The sequence below is a fragment of the Chironomus tepperi genome, unplaced genomic scaffold (genome assembly GCF_022539635.2).
Source record: "Chironomus tepperi strain 1889 unplaced genomic scaffold, CSIRO-AGI_Ctep_v1 contig_376, whole genome shotgun sequence".
Lineage (NCBI taxonomy): Eukaryota > Metazoa > Arthropoda > Insecta > Diptera > Chironomidae > Chironomus > Chironomus tepperi.
In genome coordinates this window covers 345,227-371,817 of record NW_027226498.1, presented here as the reverse complement: position 1 = coordinate 371,817, position 26,591 = coordinate 345,227, and the positions used below count along the sequence as shown (strand labels likewise).

Below are 26,591 nucleotides of genomic sequence, written 5' to 3'. Positions count from 1 at the left end.
ATCTTAGCATCCATAACTCAAAAACTTGGATGAAATATCAAACTTCAAAAGTTGAGTAATACATAAACTTTTTGAACTTTTAGAGGCACTGCATTGGTGAACACTCCAATGTACAGATTTGGAAAATTTATTCTATTCTATTCTATTTATATAAGTATCATTTATTAAAACTTGTTTGATGTCTGTTTTTAAAAAAATCTGAATATTTTCATTTAACTACGTTAGAAATCGTTTGTTGCATTTAAAGTTCCTGGTTAAAGGTAGTGATTTAAAATATTTAAGAATGTTCTAGATGCCACCCTAGATGCATTTGACTTCATCTCAACAAACACCAACATTGTCATTCTACTAAGAATCTAAATTGCAAAATTATAAATGCACTTGATAAGTGAGCGTTTATGAATGATTACAGCAGATTACAGTTAGATGGTCCTTTTCTGAAATTTAGAAAAAGTTAAATTTAGTTAATTTTAATCAAAAAATAACAAAGCTTTATATACTTTAGAATAAATCTGATTTCATTTTATTATTCCTTAAAATTTGATACTTTGTATATTTAGCTTGCCAAAATATAATCAATATCGTAAGTTAACGGAAAGTGATTCAAAATTTCTTGGATGTTAACTATAAAGATTCATTTTATATTTTAATTTTCTCAAATTTCACTTATTGTGGTTACACTTTATGATATTTTGCAAAAATCAAGCTAGTGGAAATACTTTCCGCCTTAAGTACAATTTACATACATATGTAAGTCAGAATATTATTTTCCATTAATTTATGTATTTTCTTGTGTGATAATTCCTAGCGGCAATTTGGACGAATTTGTGAAAAAAAAGTATCAATACACAAATTTTGGGCATCTGTTTGAAAGGAAATTAAGTTTGTTTAGGCCAATTATAAACGGAAACAAACGGGTTTTCTGTTTTCTACAAAGAGAAATACTGATTCTAACAAGTAAATTTTTTTGACGAAAATAAAATATTCGTCTAAATTGATGCTACGATTTTTTGAATGACGGATTCTTAGCACTTTTTCGTTCCATATTGCGACCAGGAGAAGATTTCAAGGAAAAAATTACCTTACATTCATTAGAACTAATTAGAAATGATCAAAATGTTCATATTTATCACTTGATAATTTAAGGTTGATTGTCAATAAACTTTACTAGCTCATTTTTTATTTAAGTGTTAACAATTAAGGTGCATATATTATATGAATTCTCATTAAATTATTACAAAATGAATGGTTCATTTCAGCGTGTAGAAGAGGTCCAAAAGGTTATTAAATAAATAAATCTAACTTAATAATTTGGTTTATCTTAAACTTTATCTATAATTCTTTTTTGTTAATCAAATAAGTATTTTGTCATCGAAATCTTTATATTATTTGTTTTATTTTTGTTATATCCGTTGTGACTTGATCTAGAGTAATAGATGAATTGAGTGTTTGAACTAAAACTTTCTGTGTATAAAAAATATTTGATTCATTTGTTACACAATTTTTGTGAAAAATTTGCCTTTTTTTCTAAAATTTTGTTAAGTAATATGGTTTTCCAAACAAAGCTTGCAAAGTTTACATAAAATTGAATATAATATCTTCAGTTCTTCCATTCAGTTCTAGTTTTTAAACGCTTTTATTTATTTATTTATTTTTTTTTTAATAAAACAATTTCATCTTAATTCAATGAATGAATTCTAAATAAATTTGGCCCTTTTTATTTATTTTATTGATATCATTATTCCTGGTGTGTTTGATGATCAGAATTTAATACAATAAGTAGATAAAATAGCGTTTCAAAATATACTTGAATGTTTTGAAAATGTTACCATTGTATACTACATCGAGTATCTTCATAATATTTCCATTCTCTTCAATATTAAGTCAGACTTTAAAATTTCAATTTTCTTTTGTTACATTTGAATTTATAATAAAACTAGAATATAATCCTGTCTAACATGACGGGTAGAAATTTATACATCCCGCAAAGTTGGGTTTTATGTGGATTATATAGTTATAAGTTTAAATGAAAGTCATTTTTATTAATAATCTCAATGTTCAAAAACTTCAGGAAAAAAGAACGTGGCTTCTGGTTAACTTTTAAGAATATATATTTGAATAAATCTAATAATAATAACCATTAAGTATTTGAAAAATAATATCGTACAATTATTGCTTTTTATATTAAGAAATTAAAAAAAAATACATATTATTTTCATTTAACAAAAAGTTTTAACAATTTAAAGCGTCACCAGTTTGGTTTGTACTATTATTCAGTAATCTGATCAGCTAATGAAACAGGAAATATCCTTTTTAGTAATCACAAAACAGATAAAAACTTATTTAATGAACGTTTCAGAAAAAAACATTCTTCAATGAGACTGTGTCAATTTGAAAATCTTTTTTACTGTTTTTTTTTATTAAATTTTAAATTGTTATAGATTTCGAATAATCTAAACTTTGAACAGAAATTTAATATCTCTTAATTCAAGAAAGTTGTAAATGCATAGCGGATTATATATTGATTTTATATATAATAGCTTACATTTGTATGTCTATTCTGGTAATTTAAAATAAATTAAGTTTTATATTTTATCGTCGAATGGTGTCTTTACGAAGTATGTTGTTAAAATTCCTTTTCCCTTTACGTGAATCGGTCCTCTACATTCACATCCATATCCTGCTGCTATCAAAACTTTTGCGGTATTCTCTGTGGTCTACATTATGACAGAATTTATTGAAAAAATAGAGAAAAGCGGGAAAATCGAAAAAATATTACAAACACTATACCTGAAGTCTATTTAAAACTCCACATGAGTCCATTCTAGATGCTACATTGACTATTGAATATTAAAATATATATATATATATAAAAAATAAAATTAATAAAAGAACAGAATATAATAGTTCAATAAAATTTTGAATGGTTTTAATGGTTTAAAACGTATTGCAATACGATGAAATTTCGGGACTAAAGATGTAAGATGTAAATGCTTGGCAATTGTGAGTTAGAATCAAGCAGAGAATTATTGTTATTCTTACCTGTATTACTCCAAATGTCTTAAAATGTAAATAAAAAAAAAGTATTTTACAAAAAAAAAAAATAATCATGATTCATTTTTTAAATTACCATATTGAGGTTTTTGGGCACCAATTACCCCTGCAATAACCGGTCCGTGATTTAATCCAATACGTAATTTAAAGCGCTGAAAACTTTCTCGATTAATTGTATCAAGCGTCTGCATTAAAGAGATAGCAAAATCAACCAAAATGATCACGTTGTGTTCTTCAGTTCTTTTTGCATCCTAGTCAATAAAAATAGAAACAATGAGTTAATTTTTAAAAACATATATTTTTTAAATATGTAAAATACAAGACACCAAAGCTAATCATCTTATTACTTGAACATTAAAATGAATGTCATGAAAAGTTTATAATACAAAAATAGCAATGTCGAAACACCACCTGTTTATTGTTCTTGAATTAATAAATAAAAATATATCAGCATCCGAAGAAAATATAAAACTCAACTTTAAGTACTTGTAAGTTAATAAATTTATAATTCAAAAACCAATATGCTAAATTTGTTTGTTAAAACTTATTTTTTTAAAAATTTACTTAAATTTATAAATTTTTAAGACAAATTCTTATCTCTCATGTAAAGATCGATTACTTAGCCAAAACGAACTATACTCCGATTTTTTTACCAGTCTCAGCATAATCAACAACTCTTAGTTTTCATATGCAATATATAAATAAAAGAGATAGAGTTGTAAATAAAATTTTGATTTTCAGAACTGCTCCTCAGTTAGGAGCGACAATTTTTTTATCAGAATTTTCAGTATATATAGTGAGCTTTTAATAGAAATTAAAAAATTCGAAAGCTTAATCATTTTTATAATGAGGTATTTAGAACATTAATGTATCCCACAATTCTGGTATGATACATAATAAACCTTTAACTCACACTTCATTAATTAATTAATAATACTAAAGTATTTAATAAATTAAAATACATAAAATTTAATAAGGTAAATAAAATTAGCTTATGTGAAACATTGTGAAAATCCACATTCATTAAACCAGAACAAAAATCGACATTTTTATTGACAATTTATGCTGCTCAACTTACCGCTTCATTATTCTTCTGAATATATAAAGAAAACATTTCCGAATGGAATTAGAATAAGAAAGGAAAAAATCGGAAGCATGCGAAAAATAAAGAAGGAAATCATTTATAATGAATGCTAACAAAAAGGATTCTATTATTTTTTTTTAATTCTTCTCTCCTTATATCTCAAAGTTAAGAATACTGAGAAAAATTACGAAAAAAATTCCATTACTAATTCATAAAGCTTAAAGAAATTAAATAACTTACAAAAGCTCCTTCTTCTTTTCCAGGCCTCAATCCACTTGCAATCATATACGTACTACCAATTGTTTTGATTTTCTCAATTCCACTAAACTTTGGCTTTAAAAGTAATTTGTCAAAATCACAAATGATTTCATTAAGTAGTCGAAGACATTCTAAACCTTGTTTATTAACATCTGTTTCATCATAAAATTCCTTATAATTTGGTATTGAAGCAAACATTACACCAACACTGGAATAGCTTTCATGGTACAGGTCCTTTGTCACTTCTTTCTTTAGAAAATGTTGTGCAACATGTGCAGGTAAAATATTTTCCAACAATATCTATACGAAGGTAAAATAAGATAAAGTTTTTAGATTTTTCATTTTGCCAAGTCATAAATAAATTAAACATTTCATAGTAAAATCATTAAATGTAAATTACCTTCTACTCAATTTACATTAGGGTTTTCAATCCCGGCTCAATTTTCCAATACCGAATTCCCGGGATTGAAGTTTCGGTATTCCGGTATTACGGTATTGAGGAATTCTTAGGATTTTCAACTTTTTTATTTAATATTCAAATTTAAAATTGATTTTTTTTTTTGCAAAAAAAGTTTAACCTTAACTTAAATATTTCATTAGCTCTACTTTTTGATTAAAAACTTAAATATTTCGACTAAAAAACGATTAAAAACCTCTGTTTATACATTTAGCAATATCTTGTTGCACTCATTCAAGACTGGTACAATACAGATACTAATCCAAAAACAGATCATAGTCGTTTTCATTAGATTAGCTATTTATCGACTGATTAACAGCAGTTTATCAGTTCATATCATTAGAAACTTTAAAAATTGTCGGGATTAGGGTTTTGAATAGCGGAACTGATTTGTATGAAATATTGATATTCAATACCGATATTGCAAAGATTTTCTTACCGGTATTGAAAATCCTAGTCAGAATTACCACCAAATATGAAAGCCCGGTATCTGTCTTTACATATGAATCAAAATGAACTTGAAACTTTTTAAAATAGAGCTAAAGAAGTCAGTTTTTGAATTAGATTCATTTTTAAATGGCAATGCATCCTCAATTTAACTCAAATTTAGTTAGTTTCAGTTGTTTTAAACCGTTTTGAGCATAATTTGATACCGGGATTGAGATTTTGGTCCGGTATTGAAATCCCAAATTTACATACTTACTTTATTTATACCTCGCATAGTTTCAACTTCTTCTTGTTCAATTTTAAGTTTAGCTTTCCAAAGAAAATCTGTGCGTGAAACAAACTCGCCTTGTCTATCGAGAGTATGGAGTACAGCGACTACTAACAGAAGTAATAAACCTCCTCTTATTGCCAATGGCAAACTATAAAAATTTAATGAGTATTAGTTTTTTCCCTGATTTTTACTTCAGAATATTTGCAAAAAAATTTTTTTAAAATTTTCATACTTACATATTGCTATGAAGATAACTCTCCCTAACTTCATAATCCTCAAACTTTTGACTTGTGTAAAGAATCAATGTCTGTACAGTAACTGTAATCAGCATCATGACAAGTTTTAGGATAAAACCAGCATGTAAAAATGCAGAAATGGCAGATAAACTTAAACCGCATAAAAATAAATATATTGGTGGAATATCTAACTGTTGTGTTATAGGAGGAAATTTTGTAGTTTCTGATGGCATAAATGTTGAATTCAATAGTGTATCATTTGTAGTATTGGTGTTATTTTCATCACTTATATTTTGAATTCCTTCAGGAGAAGAACTTTCCCCAAAACTAATTACATTAAAAACAGCACATGTTGCTATGAGTGAAGTCGTTATTATAAATATCGCTAATCGAATAGATCGAACCGATGATATAATTTGCCCTGGTCCATTATTTCCAGGTTGTGAAGTTTCTGACATCTCGTAGTGACAAAGATATAAAAATAATCCTATAGATATACTTGTTGCACTCAGAGATCCAATTATAGGAATATTGCTATTGAAAAAAATATTTATAATAAACAATTAAGTTCAGCTATATTTTTAATTAAATTTTGATACTTACTTTTCAAAAACAATAAGTTGAATGAGAGCGATTGAGATAAACATGACTGTTGCACATATTAAATCAAAACGAAATGTAGGCTCTGGCTGGGAACGATACATTGTTTCTCTTGCTTTATTTCTGTACCACATTGTTACTGGCTGTAGTTCTCTTGGTGCACCCCAGCATTGGCATTCCGTACAATAGCTCTCTTCCGGTAATAAATTCGATTCTATCATAGCTATACTCTATATTTGATATATTGAATTCAATGACAGCATTATTTATTGTTAAATAAAGAAAAAAAATAACTTACAGCAAGTCCTATATTTTTGGCCATTTTTGAATCAGTAATATTAGCAAAAGGCTTATCAGCACCCCAACACTCAACATATTTTGTCATTTTCGATGATGGTCTTGCTCTTGATGGATTGCTTGGTATAGCTTTTGAGAAATAATTAAAAAAAAAAATTACCACGTTTTTTTTAGTATGATAACATGTATAATTGAAGGACTTGTTAATATTTTTCTGAAGATTTCATGACTATTCAAAGTTCAATATAGGAGTTACTAATTTTAAAACTTCAATTGATACGGATATGATTGTGATAAACTGATTTGAGTTTGTTTTTATAGGTTTGGGATAAAATTTATAATTTTAAAATGCTATTATTTAAACAGAAGCAGCTATAAATTTCTATGTCTGTTTAAATTATATGACTAATGATTCCAGTGATTCTTCGCAAACAAAATTTCATTTACTTACAACAAACTGTACAAAAAAGCTATCTAAGAGTAAAAGAGTGCGCAAAAAATACAAAAAAATAAAAGAAGGATTCAATCTCACCGATTCCAGGTGATTTGAGGCTATCAAAATTTGTAATTGACATTTTTCTCATATCAGAAAATATTGAACTAGTCGAACGTCGCCGCTGCTCACCAAAGCTCATAATGTTTGAGACTGATAACTTTCTTCTATCGCTTTGAGACCGTTCACATAATGATGGCTTAGGCATTGATGTTGTATTTGTTAATGGCAAATGATTACTTGTAGAATTACCGTTGCTATTGACATGATTATTGGCATTTATTGAAGGTGGTATAAAGGGAATTTGTGTGCTTTCATGTGGAAGAGACAATGATGATTTGTTTTTAGTTGAATCTTCATGTTCTTCGTTAATGGTCGCAGGAACATTTTGTGTATTATTATTTAATGGCAAAAGGTTTTGTTTTTCTTCTTCATTGCCATTTGAATCCTGTTTTTCTTGTTTTTGTTGATTGCTTTCTCCTTCCAGATTTTCTTTTGGACTATTCGGTGGAGATACTGGTGAAATATTTATATTAATTGGTGGTGATGCAAAAGAAGGTTCATTGATTAATATAAATTCATTGATCGGTGAATCTGGAGGTTCTGATATACAAATCGATGTTTGTTGAACTGTTAACTTGTTTAAATCTTGACAGGATTTCTGTAAACAGCAGTAAACCGTTATTAAACAAACTTTATTTTGTTTTTATACACTCATGATTATAACAAATTTTTTCTTTTTATTGGAATTTTTCCAAGTTTCGTGTATATTTTGAAATTCGATATTCATATCAAAAATTATACAAAATCTAAAAAAAATTTACGCTTTTAAAATTTAACTTTATCAACCATAACATAAAAGAATGTTCTTAAAAATACCCAATTTTTGATAATTTTTAGTATAAAAAAGGATACCATACCTTTGGTGGAACGATAAGAAAAGTTTCAATTTTATGATCCGCTAAATATGGCTCTCGTGATGCTCCATTTCCTTGTTCTACTTCGAATTTATCCCCCAAGTAATCTAAAGTTGTTTTAGTGATATGTACTCGGCTGTTAAAGTAAAATTAGATCATTTGAAAAAATTAAAATTGATTTTTTTTTTTTTTTCAAAATAAGAGTCTCTTTTCTAAAAAAATTATTTTGTATGAGCTATTGAATTATTAATAGTCATCTTTCTAAATTGTCCTTTTAGTTTTTTAATAATTAAGGAGATTATTTGTTTAAAAACTAAAAATTAACTATAGAAAATTTTTGTTCCTAATTTTTTTCTTTAAATTTTTTTGCATTTCAACGTGCATGAAAAAATGTTATATATATTTTAAAAAGGGATGTATTCCATACATAGATATGATAGATACACAAAGATGATAGAAATCTGATTTACTTCAACTTAATTGAATTGTGATCAAACTTTGTCATTGAAAATTTATTTAATGCAAAAAAATCGATTTTTCTTGCTGTAGGTATTTTTCATAACTAATTTATTCAATAAGTTTAAATCAATAGACGTTTTTAAAGGTAATAAAATTCAATAATATTAATAAAATATGAAACATTTTGTTTCTTACCCAGCTAGTCCTCCAGATTCCATTTTGTTAGCTAAAGTTACATCATCGCTCCACACATCGAACTGCCATTTACGAAGACCCAGTACACCACATAAAACGTTTCCACTATGAACGCCTATTCTCATATCAATATTACTACCCGTTGCTTCTCTTACTATTCTATAAAATATAAAAAAAAAAACAAGATTAATTTTTCTTGTTACAGAAGATTAATTTTAAAATGTAAATTAGAAAACTCAAATTGAAATTCGATTCGAAGAATTGTTTAATTCATTTTCAAAAGTTTGTTTTTTACTATTGTCTATGATATAAATTTCAATAAACCATGTATATTTTATCGATATGGTTATTTAAGAATTATTTCTTATAGACGCTTTTACTTTACAGTCCTCACATAATATTGAATTTGGAATTTTTAGCGCATTTTTCAAAAAAGAAAAGACGCTATTGTTGTTTTTGTTCAAATTTTAATTTATTACATTAAATTTCTAATGGTTTTTGCTTTAACAAAATTTGTTATAATAGGAAGTTATACGGGTTTTTATTCCACAAAATGCACATATAAAAATATGAAAATGCAATTTTTACAGAGTTTTAATGCAAAAATATGCAAATGAGTCTCGTCTTCCAAATCCCGCCATATTTTTCATAGAACTAGATTTTCTTGTTCTTTTATCTTTATACATTTCAAATAAAAGTTGCCATATGGACGAAATTATCTAAGCATATTTATATTTTTTATTTATAACTTGAATTTTCTTGCAAAGTGCGTTTTTATGAGTGTAATTTTCAGTAAGATTAATAACAATACCAAAAGTAAATGATTTTACCTAATGGCCTCAATCATTTGCAAACCCATATTCACACAATTCGATGCATGCTGCGGTCGAGATATAGGTAAACCGGAGACACAATAATAGCAGTCACCGAGAATTTTAATTCGTAAGCATTGATTTTCCTATTTTCACACAAAATAAGAGATTTGTCAAAAATATCAAACGAAAACATTTTCAATTATTTTCAATATAATAAATACAAGAAATTTAGGTTTACCATTGCCAACTGATCAAATCGTCCAAAAAGTTCATTGAGTGTTTTTACGAGATCACTTGCTGAAAGTTGTTCAGATAAAGGTGTAAAATTCACAATGTCTGCATATAAAATCGATACATTATTATGACGTTGAACATGCATTTCGTGAAACCGAGTTTGAGACTGCCCACTAGATTGACACTCATGCATTTTCAGCATAATACTACGTTTGACTTCAGCTGCTATGTAGGCTGGAATAACACTTAATAAAAGCTGTTCCTGTTGTTCCCTTTCACATTCAAGCTTTACTCGATGTTCAATTCCTGTACGTGTACCATCAACAGTTGCAATATGAGCTGCATCTGACATTATTCGATAATATAAACCAGAAACACTTGCACTTGCTAAAAATATTATTTCTGCTGTTATCTGAGCAAAACTAAACTCGTCCATATGCAAGGGTGCGAATATTCTATATCCAACATGAACCATTGATAAAATTATAGCCATAATTACAGAAACAGGCCATGATATCGGTAACATTGTATGTGTTGCCTATATGAACAAAAATAAAATCAATAAAAAAAATGATAAAATTACAATTTCCATTCATTAATTACCATTATTAATGCGTATAGTGGGAGAGAAGCTATTTCTCCTCCTGATATAATTGCTGTACAAGCCAACACAGCTGTCACACAAGCTGCAAAAACCATTGCAATCCAATGTGAATTCATTGTGGAAGGAAATTGTAGTGCAATTAAAACAGTAATGATGACAGCACTTGATATTGTTAGAAAAGATATGCTCAGCGGTCTCTTAAAAACGGTATTGAGGAATAAAAGTATTTATAGTGAATTTATAAATTTTTAAGTAAATGATTTAATGGAAATTTACTTTTTTTTACAGATTTAAAAGGAAGTTGACTTGAGTATTGTAATCATAATATGATATTTACCTGGCTTCCTATACTGCAGAGAATTATTGATACAAGACATGATATCAGAGAAATCCCTAAGCCAGAAATGAAGAGAGATTTTCGGAGACGCTTTCGATATCTCGTATATAAATCATCAAGTTGAGAATCTTCTATAGTGCAAAAAAAAAGAAGAATTTGAAAAGAAAAATATTAAAGAAAATCATTTCCTTATGCGGCTTAAATTGGTGCAAAGTTTTTAAAGATGTAAGCTAAATGTATAGTAAAGAAGAGATCAATATTTGTCACGAAATCAATTTTATACAATACAATAAATAACATGATTGATAACACTGTAACGAAGTCAAATGGTATTATGATATTATTGTATGTATCAACAAAATGAGTTTCTCATCGCGTTTATGTTCACATTTCATTTACTTCTCCAATCAATCGTCAAGTTTTTTATTACATAAAATTTATTCACCTTTTATTTTTACATTCTTACAATCATTTTGTAAAAAAAAAAAAAAAAAAAAAAAAAAAACTAATTTTAATTTAAATTTTGCATGTAAATAGGTATTTCTATACTAGAATAGAAAAACTTTTTCCATAGTCCTTACTATTAATTCCTTCTTAATAAACGAAACCATGAATAATAACCAAAAAGTTAAAATAAATAAACTGAAAAAATCATTTAAATAAAGTTAAAGCTTCAAAAAGCTTATTTCATTTATTGAGTGAAAAGTCGTGAAGATTTTGTATGAAACACGACAATTTGTTTAGAACTATTCCAAACACCTGTTGAGAAATGATTTCTACTATGTTTTAACGCCCCATTCAAGCAAACTGCTGTAAACAGTATCAATTTAGAATTATCTCTCTTAACATAAAAAAGAAACTTTATTCTACGTTTATGATTCAGAAAAATCAAGTCAAGTATTTAAGGAGAAAAGAATCATACATTTACTGAAAATATGATAACTAGTAAGCTTTGTTAAAGTGACAGCAAAACGTCTATAAAAATTGATTATGTATATCATGGAAAATTATTTACGTATGAGGAGAATTCTCATAATAAATGGTATGAAATTCTCGCAATACGTGATATATTGTGGAAGGAAATGAGGCGAGATTTAATGTCATGTCATAAAAATTTTCATCATTTGAATTTTCCGACACTTTTTCGTATGCTGAGTTTCAATAATAAAGGAAATTTCTGAAAACTTATTTTTTAAAAGATTCAAAAAATGCACTTTGTTCGGTAGCAAAATTTAATTTCAATATTTGTATTATCGGACTTAATTCAACCAGAGGACCTTTGTTTTTATTTCTACAGTTTTCGGCGTTTTATAAATTGTGGATAAAAGTTTCAGTCATGCATGTTCATATTGCTACAAATCAAAACACTTGTAATCAATTTTCAGTATAATTTGATTATGATTTCTCTTTTATTCAATTTTGGTTCGATTTACACACTATGTGATGTAAATAGTCTCTTAAAATTTCTTCTCATCATGATATTAATAAATTATAAGACGAGCGATGAAGTAAAAAGGTTTTCTCACATTCTATTTATACATAGGACGATGAGAAAAATATTTTTTCACATATAAAATATTTGCTTTTTACTGTTTATCCAATTACCTTTTAAATCATAAATTGAGTGATTTATAAAAATACTATAATTTAAAGACACTTTATCATAATTAATCGTTAAAATGATCATTTAACTAATCTCCCTAAATTGCTATAAACATTGTAAATCAAACTTTTCCTATCATTTTATGAGAATAACTTTTTTTTTTCTATCCGAGAGAAGAAATATGAGGGCGAAAGAAAAAATATTTATCACAAGGAAATGAATAATAAATTATGTTATTTCTCGGAATAAATTATTTTAAAGTTTATCTCAATGTAGTCGGTCAGTGAAATGAAAATTTTCAAATGATAGATATAAGTGCGTATCACTTTTCTCACTTACTAAAACATTGAATATTGAGAAGAATGAAAATTGCGGTAAATATGAGTTATAAAAATAATATTTTCGGAATTCTCCTTTAAATTTTAAATTATTTTATCAATCTTTTATTTATTAGATTTATATCCGAGCGACACAAATTAAGAAGACTCCACTACGAAATTTGTCTCCGTTTAGTCTCCATATGGCTGCACAAATAGATGTTGATTAAAATAGATTTAGCGAAGCTTTAAAAGCTCGGTGGTGGAGCCTTTTTCATTTTATATTACAACTTCAGAAAAGGACAAATATTAGAATGTTTAGTTATGATGTAGCACCAAACGTTTAGGAACTACGGAACATCCGAGAAGAAAACAACATGATGGGAAATTTCTCCCACTTATCTAGTGGAAAGTTTTTTAGATTACTTATAGGGAAAAAATTTGGTGTAAGCTTATGTAGTCGTTATGTAGGATCTCCTGGCCATTTTCACCAGCAATTCAGAGAACTTGTGATTTTTACGGAAACACTATTGTACCACGGCACTCAGGCTGTCTACCAATGCTCCACCGTATTTTGAATGTAAAATATAACTTATAAATGAAATTTGTTTTTTTGGTCAGCATTGACAAATTATGGTACAAAGAATGTGATATACATAACGCTATCTAATCTAACTTACTTAAGGCATAACCAAATGATATATACTTATATACATTTTTCATGTGTTGCTTCTATTTATTAAGTAGTATTAATATTTCCTTTCTTATTTATATCTACTATCGATGCAATACGCACGATAAAGAAAATAACTACCTGATAATATTTCATTTCTGTTGTCGTCTTCGTGTAATTCACACTTTGAGTTATTCTCGTGTCTTTTTATTTCCATTAATTTGTGCATGTTTCCTCGGGGTTTATTTACGAAGGCGTTATGTAAAAGAATTATTTTCAATTTATTCGCCAGTAATTTTCATATTTTTCACACATCACACAACATTTCTTATTCTTGATCTCTATTTTGTCTTGTATGAATAATTCAATGTCATTTTTCTTTATGTATACACAAACTTTATTTTTAGAATCATCGTTGCGTTGTTAACTGAATATATTTATTTTAAATATACTTCTCAAAGTTCAACAGAATTTATAATATTTTTTTCTCTTTATCTATCTTATGCTGATGTATGAAAATAAGGAAAGAAAATGATCGCTGTAAGTTTTAATCGTTCGTTTTTTTCGACTTGCCGTTTTAATACTTGAAGAGTTCAACCGCAACTGAATTAGCGAGAAAAATGTGAAGCGATTTTTTTTTCATATTTCTCGCAAGAGAGAAAAATAGACTGTTTTTTTTTTCATAGCTACTTCTGCCGAGAGGAAGGAAAATGAAGAAATTTTTTGTAAAAATTGGAGCATAACATGCGCTATCAACAGCCTGCTCATCTTCAAGTTTACTTATGAAACAATAAATAAATAGTTCTCTCATTTTACTCAAGCATTTCGCACATACTAGAAGTTAATTTTTGAGAAAGGGATTCCCGCTTCTCAATATTAACAACATAAAAGCACGTGCGTTGCACCATTGTATAATTATTTGTTTATTATAATCTTCAGTTAAATTGTTGTTTCTCAATATATTTTCGACTAAAGTAAAGAAAGACTATATGTATAATTGTAAACAAATACTAAATTTTAGGTGTAAAATATCTTAGTGTGATAATCATTAAATATTTTTATGTTAATCCTTTTCTTAAAAAATCAATATATTAATTTCTATTTCATAAATATGTACAACTAGAATATTTTCCCACCAAGCATGATGGGAAGATTTTAATTTAGGAATTAGTCGGGCTTCAATTGAGATTGAGATTAACATACAAATTTCACATATTTTAGTGAAAAAAATTTTACTAGGAAATTTGATGTTTATAAAAAAGGAGCGGATCTGTGAGCGGAATGACAGACAGAAGGACAAATAATCTAAATTATATTAATAATATTAAAATATTCCTTTCACGCCTCGACTTCGAAAACGGAATAGTGTGGTAGCTAGGGGTGAAACACAAGCTTGCTATACTGCCCTTGGTTGGAATCCACAAGGGAAAAGGCGTCCGGGTGCTCCAAGAGCAACATGGCGTAGGACGGTAATGAAGGAATGCCAGTTAGTTGTCAAAACTGAGAATTTGTACAAGCTTTGTGATACAGCCAGCAACAGAGTCAGATGGAAGGCCTTTTGTAGCAACCTAGGCTCCAAGTCGGATCATGGTTCCAGTAAGTAATCCTTTCACGTATTGAAGTATTTTTACGAAATCATTGATTCGGTATTTTAAATGTTTTTTTGGCATGCCCTTAAACAGACAATAATTTTTTAATATACATTAAACATTTGAAAAATTCAAGAGTTTTTTATTGTGCTGAAGGGAAAACTATGTCGAAAAATTGCATTTTTGTGGCCTTTCCATTCAATATAATTGTAAACAAAACCACGTGATTAAAATGATAACTGCATCTAAATGCGCAAGTCCGTTGCAGTTTTTCATATGCACAAGTCCTTGCATCTGATTTTCTGACGACATGAACTGTTAATTTCTTTAAAGCTTCTTTTAATAATAAACTTAAAATTTGAAAAATGATTAAAAGTTTAACCTGAGCTTAATCATAATTGTTGCTTTTTAAAATTGGTCTCTTCTTAGTGATATCTTAATTTGCAATTCATTCGAATTTTATCGTAAAATAATAAAATCCTTTATCAGAAAACTACAGAGAAACTCTCATACATGAATCTTACACTAATAATATTTTCCTTTCTTTTTTATGGTTCTCTGAAAAATTTTAACCATAATATCATTTTTTGTCTCCTTTTTATAGTGTTTTCATATGATCTATTTATGGAAATGAAACCATTTAAAATTTTATAAATTATTTTTAAATGAGCAAGGAACAATTCTAATCTTACCTTTGAATTTTATTAAAGCAAAAAACTTTTTCATTTTTTTTTTTTTTTTTGTGTTTTAAATGATTTCCTAATTTAAAATATAATTATCATAAAAATTGAAATTAAATTTTTTGTTGCATTTACTTTGAGAAAATGATAAAAACTGACATGTATGACATATTACGGAAACTGTTCAATAGTTAACTTCACATGTATTCTTCTGAAGATGGAAAAAAAAACATGTGAAAACGTGTACATACATACAATACAGGTGATTATTGTGTAAACTTAAGCAATACACATGTGTGTTATTCCGAAAGTATCGAAAATGTTTTCGAAAATAATAATTAATAAATACTGAATTGTTTTAAAGTTGATTTTTAATTTTTATTGATTATCAAACGTGTTAGTTTAATTAATCAATCATAAAGTTTGGATAATTTGCTCGTTCAAATTAATTTTGAAAAACTTTTCTTTAATCAAAATTGATATATTTAGAACTTGAACAACTCAAGGTTAAAGTACAATAATTATCTTTTTTATAATATTAAAATATTAATAAAACGCGATAAAGCAGGAAAAATGCAGAAACAGTATGATGTAATAATTTTTGGAGCCTCTGGTTACACAGGAAAATTTTCTATTCGTGAAGGATTAAAAATTTTGAAAGGTTTAAAATGGGCTATTGCCGGGAGAAATAAAGAAAAAATGGAAAATATCTTGTTTGAAGTGGGAAATAATGTGAAAGCTGATTTGTCAAAAATTCCTATTATTATTGCTGATGTAGAGGATGAAAAATCAATAAAGAAAATGACTGCACAAGCAAAAGTTATCGTAAACTGTTGTGGCCCATACTACCTCTACGGTGAAGTCGTTGTAAAAGCTTGTATAGACTCAGCTACTAGTCACGTAGATTTATCAGGTGAACCGCAATTTATTGAGAAAATGCAATTGAAATATCATGACCTAGCTAGAGAAAAAGGAATTTATATCATTTCAGCATGTGGTCTTGAATCAATTCCTGTTGATTTGGGTTTGAATTTTATGGAAGAAAAATTCAACGGAACTTTAAATTCCGTGGAAAGTTATTTAAGGATATACATGGATAAAGGTGCTGATAATTCAGGAGCAAATTTAAATAAAGGGACATATTTTTCGGCTATTCAAGTTGTAGCTAATTTCTTCGAAATGATAAGTTTACGGCGACAGCTTTATCAAAATCCATTACCAGCATTAAAGCCAACACTTAAAAATCGATTGATTCATAAACAGAATATAACAAATAAAAGCCGTTGGTGTATTCCTTTAATTGAACCTGATCCATCCACTGTAATGAGATCACAAAGATATTTTTATGAAAATGAAAACAAACGTCCTGTTCAATTGCATTCGTATCTTGTTTTGAATAAAATTTATGAAGTTATTGGATGCATTTTAATTGGATTCTTTATACTTGTACTGTCACCATTGAGTTTCACAAGAAAACTCCTCTTTAAATATCCTGAAATATTTACATTTGGAGTTTTTTGTAAAGATGGTCCAAAAGAGGAAAAAATGGATCAAACTAATTTTGAAGTAATCATGTTTGGTCAAGGATGGAAGGAAAGAACTTTGAATACTGACTTTAGTAAGCCCATTCCATTGAATAAAAAAATTAAAGTAAGAGTTAGTGGAAAAAACCCTGCATATGGAGCCACTTCAGTCGCAATTTTGCTGTCAGCCAGAACTATTTTAAATGAAGCTGAAAATATGCCAGAAAATGGAGGAGTTATTGGACCTGCAGCTGCGTTTAAGAAAACAAATTTGATAAATGACCTTCAAAATAATGGATTCACATTTGAAGTATTGGAAACAGAATAAAAAATCATACTGGATATTAATTGGTAATCAAATTCAAAATATGTGTTATTTGAAAATGTATTTAATATAAGAAAGTTTTTTTAATTTAATTTATCTACTTTTTGAAATTATAATATTTAACCCCCAAAATAAATAAAAGTGATATTTAAAAATTGAAAATCATGCTATGAATCATGCTATGTTTTAAATATTTTTATAAAAAAAATTGCTTTTAAGGAATTCAAATTTTCAAATATGGAGGTGTTTTTTATATCTTCTAAAACTTTTTTTAATTATTAGTTTATTTCCATTTTGAAAGCGAGTATTTGTTATGAACCGTTATGAAAAATTTAATGTTTGTGAAAAAGTCTATGCGATATTCCAACTCTTAAGATCTAAATCTCACAGAAAAAGAGGATAGAAATGATCAAACGGAATCGTATGAATAAAGGAAAAAAAATCTTTTTTGTAGAATTATTGCATAAATCAGCACAGATTTCCTGAAGTATTTCATATTGCAAATCAAATAAGTGTCTTATGGAGTATATATAAAAGAAAATTCATTTCATTGTACATCTTCCTTCAAGCATACAATAATAAAGATTCTTTCAATCTTTTTCCTCATCTTTCAAGAATTTTAAATGTGACAAACCTTTTTCGAAGACCTACGAATAGGGTTTTCGATACGAGTGTCAAAATACCGATATACTTGTATGATTCAGAAACCGAAATATCGGTATTGAAAATTTTCGAATACCGGTATTTTCGGTTTGGAAAAATATGAGTTTTAGGTGACTTTTAGGTATTGTTTTAGGTGACTTTTGGTTACATTACTAAAAAGAATGAACTAAATATTTCGAACAGCTCGATATTCTCGGTTAATTGAAAATTTTGAGATATCAAATTAAGATTTTTTTTTGAATTTTTTTAGAATTTTTGGATGAAAACTGATAGTTTGAAGATTTATAAAGAATTTCAGTCCACGGAAAAATGCCAAAAATATCACTAATTTCTAGACTTGAAGACTAATTTCTAGACAGCATTTTTGCCTGAGTTTCAAATACAGGTATCGATACCGTTATACCGGTATTGGGATTTTTCAATCCCGAAATACCGGAATTGAAAACCCTAACTGCGAATTTTTATGAACATGATAATTCGAATACTATTGTCAACAAACAAACTAATATAACTTTTTTAACTGCCATTATTTTGGAGATTTATTAAATTGTTTCATCCCAAAAACTTCAGAAATCTTTTTTTTTTATTTCAATTCTGTTATTTCGTTAAATCTTAAAGTGACAGTGAAGTTATTTTACATAAATATAATTCATGCACATGATCACAAATATAGTTAGTAAAATTATTTCTAATAAAAATGCTTTTCTTCTGCATAAAAAAATTATTATATGTATTGATTCAAATAGATTTTCCACTTTAGCACGTCCTATTTTTTTTTTGTATTTCTCAAATGTTTTAATACAAATATATATAGTATACCATTTCCAATTCCAAAATTCTTTATTGTTAGTAAATTAATTGAATAAGTAATGTTAAAGAGAGGTTTCTAATGGAGATTTGTAATATGAAGTTGGTAAAATAAAAGAAAAATTTTCATTGTTTATAAGACTATGTACATGAAGTTCTCTTCGCCAATTATTTAACGCACTAGCAAAATTTTATTAATTAAATCGTTATTTAATTTAGGAAGAAAAGATTTTATGATATTATGTCTAAGTTAACCATAAAAAGAAACACTTGTTATCTCCTTGACAAGCAAAAAAAATTGCTTTTGTACACAATTTGTTGAGTTAAGCAAAAAGAATGTTGAAAGATGGTATATCAATGAAGGTCCCTCAATAATATAGAATCAATTCGGATTTGTTTTAAAAATTTTCTTGCCTTCATTTCAAATATTTGACTACCAAATAATTACATAATTACATAACTAACAAAGCAAATTACATAATTATTTCTATTAATTACACAATTTTTCCTTCTTCTGAATTGTTTTAATTTTTAAAAACCATAAATAAAATGAGGAAACCATATCATGTCATAGTGGCATATCTTTCAAATTTTACTCGTAAGTAATTTCCAGTAATTTCATTTACAAAGAATTTTTTTTTTAAAAAAAAAAGGCCAATTGATCTTTCGTTAAATCTTTATCGTTCCATGGCGGATAAAAATTATTTCCATGCTCTATCATTGATAACCTAGATAATCCAATGGATCCAGTGGATTAGAAGTTTTATTTAAACACTTAGAACATTAAAAAACTTGAAAATTTTCTCGTAACAAAAATAACAGTAGTTTTGCTTCTTCATAATAAATACCTATTTCTATTAAAAATATTACACGATTTATTTGTGAATATTTTTTTTTTCAATTCTAGCTCATTGTGAACTCAACTTTATCCTTCAATCATTTTTCAACTTTCAATCAATTGAAATTTAGAAGTAATAAAAAAATCTTTGAACACATAATCAACATTTTTAACAAAATACATCCTTTAAAGGGCCCTAATATTTAAATGTTGTTTGTAGGAAAATAAATTACTGGAAAAAGTTTTCCAATTGATAATTGATTATTGAATAAGTTACTTTTGTTCGTTTATCTTTTTTCATAAGAAACTGAAAACATGTAATGTTGACGGTTTAATACACTTTCGCGCAAATACGAATTGAGAAAAATATTCAAATGTGTTTTTTTTTTATAATTTCTTTTCTTTTTATATGTTTATTGTATACTTTACCGAACAAGAATCATATGACCTAAACTTTTTGTATAGAACATTTACCTACGAAAATTATGCATATTATTATTATTATTATGTTTTATTAGGTATTACTACTATTCTCCATTGCAAAAAAATAGAAGAAAAATATCAAATCTAATAATGTTTTCCATTTGATACAAAAACAATATTATGTGTATAAAATTCAACAGGTTTGAACGATATACTAATATTTTGAGCCTAACAAGGTTTCCCCCTTATTCATAAAACAGTGCTTTTAAAAGAAATATTGTTTTTGAAAAATAATAATCATATTAACGACTTTAAGAATGCAAAAAATAGGCTTTTATTATCTTACACCATAATGAAAAACTATTTAAGTAGTTTTTTTTTTTTTTTTAATTTAGTAAAATTGCGAACATATATTTTATTATTTCACTTCTGATAAAAACTAAATAGTTTACAATATTACAAATGATTGTTAATTGAAGAATAAATTGTAGCAATGTAGCGCTAATATGTCAGAAAAAACAATTTCGGAGTGCTTTTGTGGCTTTTTATTGATAATTCAGTTACTTTTCCATTATTCAAGTTATCCAAATGAGATTTAAGACTTTTCATCGTATAGCATACAACGATTAATTTTTTTTATTCTTAAAATTTATTTTTAAATTTAAATGATCCCTTTTTAGCGCATTTTACGAAAAATAGCATTTAATAATACACTTTTGGCTTAATAAGACACAATAATTCGACATCCAGACATGTTAGAAACTTTGGTTTGAAGCATTAGAAAATTTTAAATCTATAAACTGTTCTATCAAAACATAATATTTATAAATTAATCAACTTAATTTAAATAACCTTGAATAAATAATGTGTTAGAAGTTACTAGGATTTTATATAATGGGTTGTAGTTTTCTAAGATTTTTCTTGTAGGCAGGGAAAGTTATTTGAAGTTTAACAAGTTTTTTGCTAATCAAATACTGATGACTGCGGAAAAAAAGCGCTGAAGTCGTTCGATAAGGTCGAGAACATTTGTAATTTTTTATTTTATTTCGGATGACAAAAGAAACCAAGGTGTAAAAAAAGATTACCAATTAAAATCTCCGATGGTTCATCTTCATCGTCACTGTGTTCAGAAGCAACAATGTTAAAATCAAATATTAATGTTTGTTTATTAGTGTTTCGCATCAAAAAAGGTGACGAAGTTAAATCCATTGTATCTCAATTTGAATGAGTCTGACGATATTTCATATTTTCGATTAACTTTTAATTAATCTATATTCTTCCATTCAGATATTCCAATAAAAGCACTTGACATTTTTGCTCTTGACACTCTAGACTATTTAAATAATCAATCAAAATACTTCAGATTTATGATCACACAAACACATGAAATTCATCTTTACACTAAAAGCTCTTACTTCAGACTAACAAAATTCATAGAACTCTATCCCTATCGGTTAATTTTGTGCGCAGGTTTTTAAAATATTGAGAGGAAAATTGCGAGAATTCTCTTTTTACAATAATTTAAATAATATATAATGTAAATAATAGCACGGTGTTGTTTAAAAAAAAAAAATTTTTATGTTAGAATATTTTATAACTATGTAGCAGAGTTAAGTTGAAAAAAATCGTTTAAATTTTCATTCAAGCCATTGCAATGATTCTCAAAGTAGTAAAAAGAATCTGTTAATTAATCAGAAAGATATTTGGCTGAGATTAAGTGTTGTAATTCGAATATGTGAACGAGAGTTATAATTATTGTTTAATTATTTCTAAGTGGCAATTCTAAAAAAGAAAATTTTAATTCGAATTGAAAAAAAAAGAAAAATGTCCTTAGAAATGCATGAAAATATTAATTTTAACACAATTTTATGGTTGATTGCAAATTAAACACAAAACCTTATAATCAATATCCTTAAGAATTCTTTTAAAAAAATTCATTTCTGAAATGACAACAAATGAAAGACAAAATTTTTTATTTATTTTATCGTCTCATTTTTAAAACACCCAATTTTATTTCTAACGAAACAATAAATATTTGAATTAAAAGCTTTTAAAGCTTCCATGATAATTTAAAAAAACTCGTTCAAAACCATCTAACTCTATGTGACAGGAAGATAATTGAAAAAAAGCAAAATAACTATTTGAAAAAAATAAGTTTATCCAAAAAGGAATTAATAATTAATTTTTTTTTTTTGTTTTCTGAAATATAGTTCATATTAAATGGTGATATATTTATTTTTTTAAAATATAAAGTTTCAATAAAATATATAATATATACAGAATCTTGAAATTTTTATTAATAAATTATGGATTCAAAAAATTATCTTTTAATTCTTCCTGTTCGTACATCTGTAATTGCCCCCCATAAATCAATTATAAAATCATCCGTAAATCCAAATGCTTCCAAATCTGAATTATCTATTGCCTCAGCAAAATCCATCGAATTGGTTTTATTTGCACCTAAATCCCAAATTTGAGCTGCCAATTCGCTATCTGTAAATTATTTATTATTAGATATCGAATGATAAGTTATTCAGTAAGATTTTATTACCATTTATTCCAAAGAATTGATCTAATAAAATATTGATGGCGTCAATTCCCGATTGAGTTGCATCATCATGCTGGAAAAAAAAAATTATTTATCTTATTTAATTATCATTATTTTAATATTGCATACTTCATCTTCTATTGAAACATTTCCATTTGCTTTAAATCTTAAAGTTTCTTTGCCAGTTCCAAAGCCTTTTTTATTTCCTTGTTTTCCTCCGCTTCTTGGTGCAATTGTTTGAAATCCTGACTTAAGTGGCTCGACCAAACGCATTGTAAAAGTTGTTCCTGTTTTAATGTCCTTTAATAGTCTCGCGACTTCATAATGTCTTTTTCCAACAACGCTAACTCCGTCAAGTTTTTCTATATGATCGCCTACCTAGAATCTTAAAAATTAATAATACAGCCCCGATTAATATAAAGATTACATTTACTTGAATGTGTGGTATTTTATCAATCACACTTCCTTCCTTAATTCGCTTGATGAATGCATAGCCAGCGCCATTGTCAGTAATTGTCAGACCAAGCGCATCTTCAGATTTTAAAATTTCGATTTCTTTTGGCCTTCCTTTCCGATGAGCAAATATAAAATCATCTAATCCTATTTGTCCTCCTAATAATTTTGACATTTCCACTTTGTGTGAATTTAGAGTACAGAAAATAATCTAAAACAAATAAAAGACATAAGATGTAACTGAATTATTGATATATACATATTTGAACGTAGAGTCCATATTAAAATAACGATTTTCATATAAAAGAAGATCATATCATGGAAGAATTAAGCGGTTTACTTAAGTTCAATAGTAGGAATATACAGATTTTTTTTGAAAAATCACAACACTCAGAATATAGGTTTCTTCTCCTATTAATAAATTTATTATAGAACCAAGACATTTTTAGATTTTGTCATTAGGTATTTATTTAGTTTTTTGTTTTGAAAATTAACTTTTTTTTTCAAAAATTCCCCTAAAACCATGCATAAATTAAAATTAAGTAAATTTGATGAAATATCTGTTTATATGTTTTCTGTTCAATGCTCTTCAAGCTATATATGCTAGTATTACTGAACAGAAATCTAATTTACTTATTTAAATAAAGAATAAACTCGCTGGCCAGTCGTGCGTAGTTCCCACATGTACGTTTTTTTATTTTCACTCTAGTTTAATAAGTGACTTTTACCATTTTTATTCAGATGAAAAAGTTTGAAAAGAAAAATTTAAAATTCGCTAATTTTAAATTTTGAAACAAAATAACATTAAACAGCAATGAAACTTTAAAAATAAATAACCACAATCAGAGTTAAGGTAAACAGAACTTTAATTTCATGTTTTGTCATTGATAAAAATGTACTTTAGTAAAAAAATGTCTACATCATGATAGTAAAATACATTTCAACACTAATTAAAATGATTATTTTAGTTTTTCAATGCCATACAGAACAATATAAATTTAGCATCTGATTATTTACTGAACTCTATGAAGTCATATTTTTTTTAAACCATACATGTGTTTTTTAACATTACTGTAAAACAATTTATTTTTAAATATAATCCATAATTTCCAAATTGAAATTAATAGATTTCAATTTAGGGAACATCTTGTAAATTAAAAAAATGTTACAAATAGTGATTAAATAATGTAGGAAACCGAAAATTAATTAAGTAATTATAACATAAGCTTCTGTCCTAATTAAATTGTAAAATCAAATTAAGCTAATTTCTACTAAGGTTGCTTTTGTTGCAAAAAATCTCTTTTACTTTTCTTGATTTAATATCATTGGCAACATGTTTCAAGTGACTAGTGAAAGTTTTTATTGCTTCTTTTTTTCTTTCCTCTCAACCGTTTCTATTTGTACATTCAAATCTCTTGTACGTACAAGTGAACCGACCATTTTTGCTGCAGAAAAGAAATGCTGTATTTAAAATGTTACTCAAAGTTATTTAATGCATATTTACTAGGCTATTTACTTTTGCATAAAAACCTCGATCAAATACATTTACATTAGCACATGTTTCTTCAAACAACTATTGCTATACGTCGAATTCTCAATAAATATCAAACGATTTTTTTTGAATAATGATAAGCATAAAGGAATTCATTTTTTTCTTATCTAATCTCAATTAAGAAAATAAAACAATTCATTACTTGTTAATATTGGTTGATATGAAAGCTTACATGTTCAAGTAAAATATAAATTAATGTTCTTTAATGCAAACTTTTCAAGCGGGTACATATTACAAGAAGGTATTTATTAATATAAGCTAAAGTCCAGTTAAAGTATTAAAATAAGTGTCTCCAAATTTGATTTAAGTAAATATTGATAGAAATCAATAAAATTCTATGGTAAGCAAGCATGCAGATATAAAAGAAAAAAAAGAAAATATTTATCGATTAATTATTTGTAATTTAGTATGAGTCTTTCAGCCATATATTGGATAATTTGTATGAATTTGACGCAACTACACTAGGTACATATGAGAAAAAATATATTATTAACTTGATAAAGAAGCTCATGAAAAAAGTTTAAGAGTAATGTGTAATAATGGAAGAACTTTTTATTCTTTGTGCTGGTTATATATATAACATTATATAAACGAAGCCTCATTTAAGTAAGGCGAGCAACCCAATAATCTCTTGAAAGAAATCGGAACAGCTACAAATTTCACTTTGAAGCTATAAGAATCTGCTGTTGATTCATTTTCAAGTATGAAGAAATTTACACATTCACCCGAAAGAGCAATGATAAGTTTACAGTTTAGTCGACGTGATGAGAAAAATCTCACTTTAATAAAGAGTATTATTTTAGCTCAAAAAATGTATGGAAAACTTAAAACATGTGATTTAATTGCGTGCCCGAAAACTGTCGCTGATTGTTACATTTTTGAAGTTTTGTTTTTACAATGTGTCTTTCTTTCTGTATTATTGAAATCTCAAGAGTATTTAGTCATACGATTCTTCTAATAACTACATACTTTCTTGCACTCACCACCATAAAAATTGAAAAATAAATTGCACAACAAACGTTAAGCTTGCCAAAATACGGTAAATTAAACGATTTACTTGCACAGCATACATCTTGAATTAAATATATAAAATGTTGATATTTCTTTATTTTTCTAAATATTGTTCCTCTTACATCTCAAATTAGTTTTCATTGAAAACATTAAGAAGAACAGTTTATGAAGAAGTGAATCAACATTTCTTTTAATTTTTTTATTACTTATGCTCAATACTTACTTCATCGACTTGTATATCAAAGCATTCAGCAATTTTCTGATAAAGTTCTTTGACACTCGAAAATCCACAAATTAATCCAGTTGGTGAGCCATTTGCAAGTTGACAATGAAAAACTAAGCTTGGTGGTGGAAGTGACGACTGTTTAATTGGCGATGTAATGATTTGTTGAGATTGCTGTTGCTGATCATGGCCATTCGTTCCATTCGTTGGAGAATTTGCTTTTGTGGTTTTCTTATTAAACAATGGCATATTTTGCACCAGAAGACTATTTGAAATTTAAAAACTTATTGCACAATTTCTGACTTAAAAATTTCTTATTTTGATGAAACTGAATACAGGCTATTCGATGACGCATGCACAAATATACGTGTGGAAAATTTTCACTGAACTAAAAATCCTCTTCCAATTTTATTGTGTATATAAATATAATAAAATTATATTTTTTTATCTGTTTAATCAGACATGAAATTACTTTAGGTTTGAATTTTAAATGTAACCCAAAAATTTAAAAAAATCAAAAATTATAAAAAAATTTTTTTTTTTATTTTAACTTCATAGCATACTATAATTTAATGTTATCGTACCAACGACCAATTTTAAACTAA

General features: G+C 27.0%; 2 protein-coding genes across 6 annotated transcripts; both read right to left on the bottom strand.

The window, feature by feature from the left end:
* Positions 1-1,691: 1,691 nt before the first annotated feature.
* Ac76E (adenylate cyclase type 2 Ac76E) lies at positions 1,692-21,576 on the bottom strand. 5 transcript variants are annotated; one of them, XM_070647941.1, is made up of 18 exons: positions 21,285-21,576; positions 10,759-10,889; positions 10,421-10,618; positions 9,822-10,355; positions 9,599-9,726; positions 8,769-8,927; positions 8,118-8,250; positions 7,330-7,858; positions 6,706-6,833; positions 6,411-6,637; positions 5,808-6,341; positions 5,557-5,719; positions 4,379-4,696; positions 4,133-4,147; positions 3,131-3,305; positions 3,043-3,060; positions 2,791-2,840; positions 1,692-2,717 (listed from the first exon to the last, which is right to left on the bottom strand). In XM_070647941.1, the coding sequence occupies exons 1-18, from the start codon at positions 21,406-21,408 to the stop codon at positions 2,586-2,588; spliced, it is 3,696 nt and encodes a 1,231-aa protein (XP_070504042.1). In that variant the 5' UTR covers positions 21,409-21,576; the 3' UTR covers positions 1,692-2,585. The 5 variants fall into 5 exon arrangements, with proteins under 5 accessions (XP_070504042.1, XP_070504038.1, XP_070504041.1 ...); XM_070647937.1 differs by having other exon boundaries at positions 7,237-7,858; positions 21,285-21,574; XM_070647940.1 differs by lacking the exon at positions 21,285-21,576 and adding an exon at positions 13,493-14,301 and having other exon boundaries at positions 7,237-7,858; positions 10,759-10,886.
* An 896-nt stretch (positions 21,577-22,472) lies between these two features.
* kermit (PDZ domain-containing protein GIPC-like protein kermit) lies at positions 22,473-26,525 on the bottom strand. The gene is made up of 5 exons (XM_070647444.1): positions 25,987-26,525; positions 23,181-23,411; positions 22,877-23,125; positions 22,751-22,820; positions 22,473-22,692 (listed from the first exon to the last, which is right to left on the bottom strand). The coding sequence occupies exons 1-5, from the start codon at positions 26,233-26,235 to the stop codon at positions 22,520-22,522; spliced, it is 972 nt and encodes a 323-aa protein (XP_070503545.1). The 5' UTR covers positions 26,236-26,525; the 3' UTR covers positions 22,473-22,519.
* Between the last annotated feature and the right edge of the window lie 66 nt (positions 26,526-26,591).